The following is a 2,264-nucleotide window of genomic DNA, read 5'->3' as shown; positions in this document are numbered from 1 at the left end:
ACTTAGACTTAATTGTTTCTGATTAGACTAGCCGATCGCACACCCTGAATACTTAATTGTTAAATTAAGAGTATTCCGAAAAGTAACTTCGCTCTAGTTTTTCGGTTAGAGGTGGCTAAATATCACGAAAAACCCCATGTTAATCTCCATAGGAAAATTGGCAAAAGCATGTGAATTTTGCTTTATCGTTACAAAAGAGTATCAAGTCATATCTACAAGGGCCTACCGGCCCTGTAGAATATTTTCATTTAATATTCAGCAATAGGAAAATGTTTTGATTTTGAAAGAGATCAATTCATCCTACTCGCTTTATATTAACCTTGTGTTTCTATTCATATGCAATTTTCATTACTCGTTCTATATAAACTTTCACTTGTGCCGTTCCAAAGAAAAGAAGATTATCTTAAATAATTAAAGGTATATTCCAGGGTAAAAAAAACTTTATTCTAATTTAAAGAGCGTTTTTTTAAATTAATTATGGCGAATACCTTAAACTTAAACACTTACATAATCTTTAGAAAATTAAATCTTGAAATGTAAATACTTAAATAATGTAAGGCACCATATGTCTTTTCTGACGTACCCGCACCGAATTGCTTTCATTGGCCCAAACTTTCGCAAAAGATTGTTGTCTCTGTAATAGTACAAACTAGAGTAGATGCAAAGGCTTCCGTACATTGTCAAGAGAAGTGAGACTTTTGTATAGGACCGCGATATGACGTTAAAGGAAATTTCGGATGCCCGCGCCGGCGCAAAGACGCGAACATGAAGCTTCCGGCCTTTGCCGAGAGTCCGACACCGACATTTTATATTGATGGCAAAGTTCCGGCCAGGTTACACGCGGTCATTTTGGAGAATTCATTCTGTTAGAATTGCAATTTGCGCCGACAATTTGGAAAATAGATCTCCTATACTACGTTTTATCGTTATTTGCGAGCGATACTCCACCCACACAGCAGTACGAAGAAGTAGAACTCTGAGAATAGCCAAGGCTTAGGTGAGTTTTTACTGGTTTTGTTATGCGAATGCGATAGTTATTGATGCATTAAATCATGTTTGACACTGTTAATAGACATAATGGCTGAAGCGAGAAGAGTAGAAGGGTATGCCTTTGAACCAGAATATACTGAGGCTGAAATTCTACAACGCAGGGCTGCTGCTGCCGAAAGGAATGCTGATGTAAATCAACCGAACATCGACATTAGACAGTTAACTGAAAACTGCTCCTGTGATGGAGGCTGTACAAATATTGCTTTAGAAACTGAAGATACTTTGGGAGAAGAAATACAAAAATATATATGTGCCGCTGATACTCGACAAGGTGTTATTTGTTGCAGACAAATACCCCGAGTTCAGCGATTTTTGAGGCAAAAGCCAGATATTTTGAATCCACAATGCATAACGGAACATAAGGGATTTAAGGATAAGTGCTTGAACCGCATAGTTCTTGAAACCAACCATAAACTATACCTAGTCCACAGAAGGCGAGCGCAGAATTTACCTGATGTGTTTAGTAATCAGTAAGTTACTATATAGTATCTCGTTTTAATTGAATTTAAAAAACGTTTAATATTATTTTAGGGAGTTGCGATACACTGCATATCGTAATTTTTCATCATTAATTTATAAAAAACTGGGGAAAAATAACCGTAGGTGTTTGCCAATTTGTGCTTTAATCAAAATAAGAAGTAATTATCCTGAAGATGATGAAAATAATTATGTTGGATATAAGACGTTTAATCCTCTGGAAGTTCAAGCTGCCTTAAATGCCTAAAATACTGGGCAAATTTAAACCGAGAAAAGTAAAATTTATAAAATGCATATCAATTAATTTTCAGTTAAGACAACTGTGATTTAAATAACCCATATAAAATTAATTTCATTTAAGGTATTAAAAGTTAAGAAAACTGTGATATAGATATAAAATTACTACCATTTTCATTGTAGATTTTTAAAGTTAAGAAAATTGTGATTTAACTTGACGAAACTTGTTTTAAGTTAAATCATTTGGTTGTATTTTGTAAAACTAAGTGATTAATTTGAAGTGAAAAAAGGTTTGAATACTGTTATTAAAATTTTTAAAACAATTTCAAGTAAAAAAAGTCAAAAAGTGATGCAAAATTATGAAATTTATTTAACATTATGAAAACTGTGATATGCGTGAAATTTAATTCCAGTTTAACTGACATAAATTCATGGAGCCATACAACTTGTGATTTTTTAAATCTTAATAAAAAAATTTACTGATTACAAAAACTTGAACA

At 33.1% G+C, this 2,264-nt stretch overlaps 1 protein-coding gene across 1 annotated transcript; it reads left to right on the top strand.

Annotated features, from left to right (window-relative positions):
• Positions 1 to 667: 667 nt before the first annotated feature.
• On the top strand, positions 668 to 1,774 carry LOC149707810 (uncharacterized). The gene is made up of 3 exons (XM_089863808.1): positions 668 to 997; positions 1,073 to 1,520; positions 1,582 to 1,774. The coding sequence occupies exons 2-3, from the start codon at positions 1,078 to 1,080 to the stop codon at positions 1,772 to 1,774; spliced, it is 636 nt and encodes a 211-aa protein (XP_089719934.1). The 5' UTR covers positions 668 to 997; positions 1,073 to 1,077.
• Positions 1,775 to 2,264: the final 490 nt, after the last annotated feature.

The sequence above is a fragment of the Phalangium opilio genome, unplaced genomic scaffold (assembly GCF_054372755.1).
Source record: "Phalangium opilio isolate 3A_F unplaced genomic scaffold, DU_Popi_V2 ptg000013l_1, whole genome shotgun sequence".
NCBI classification, from domain to species: Eukaryota; Metazoa; Arthropoda; class Arachnida; order Opiliones; family Phalangiidae; genus Phalangium; species Phalangium opilio.
The sequence above is the reverse complement of the archived record's forward strand: the minus strand, read 5'-3'. Positions and strand labels throughout refer to the sequence as shown.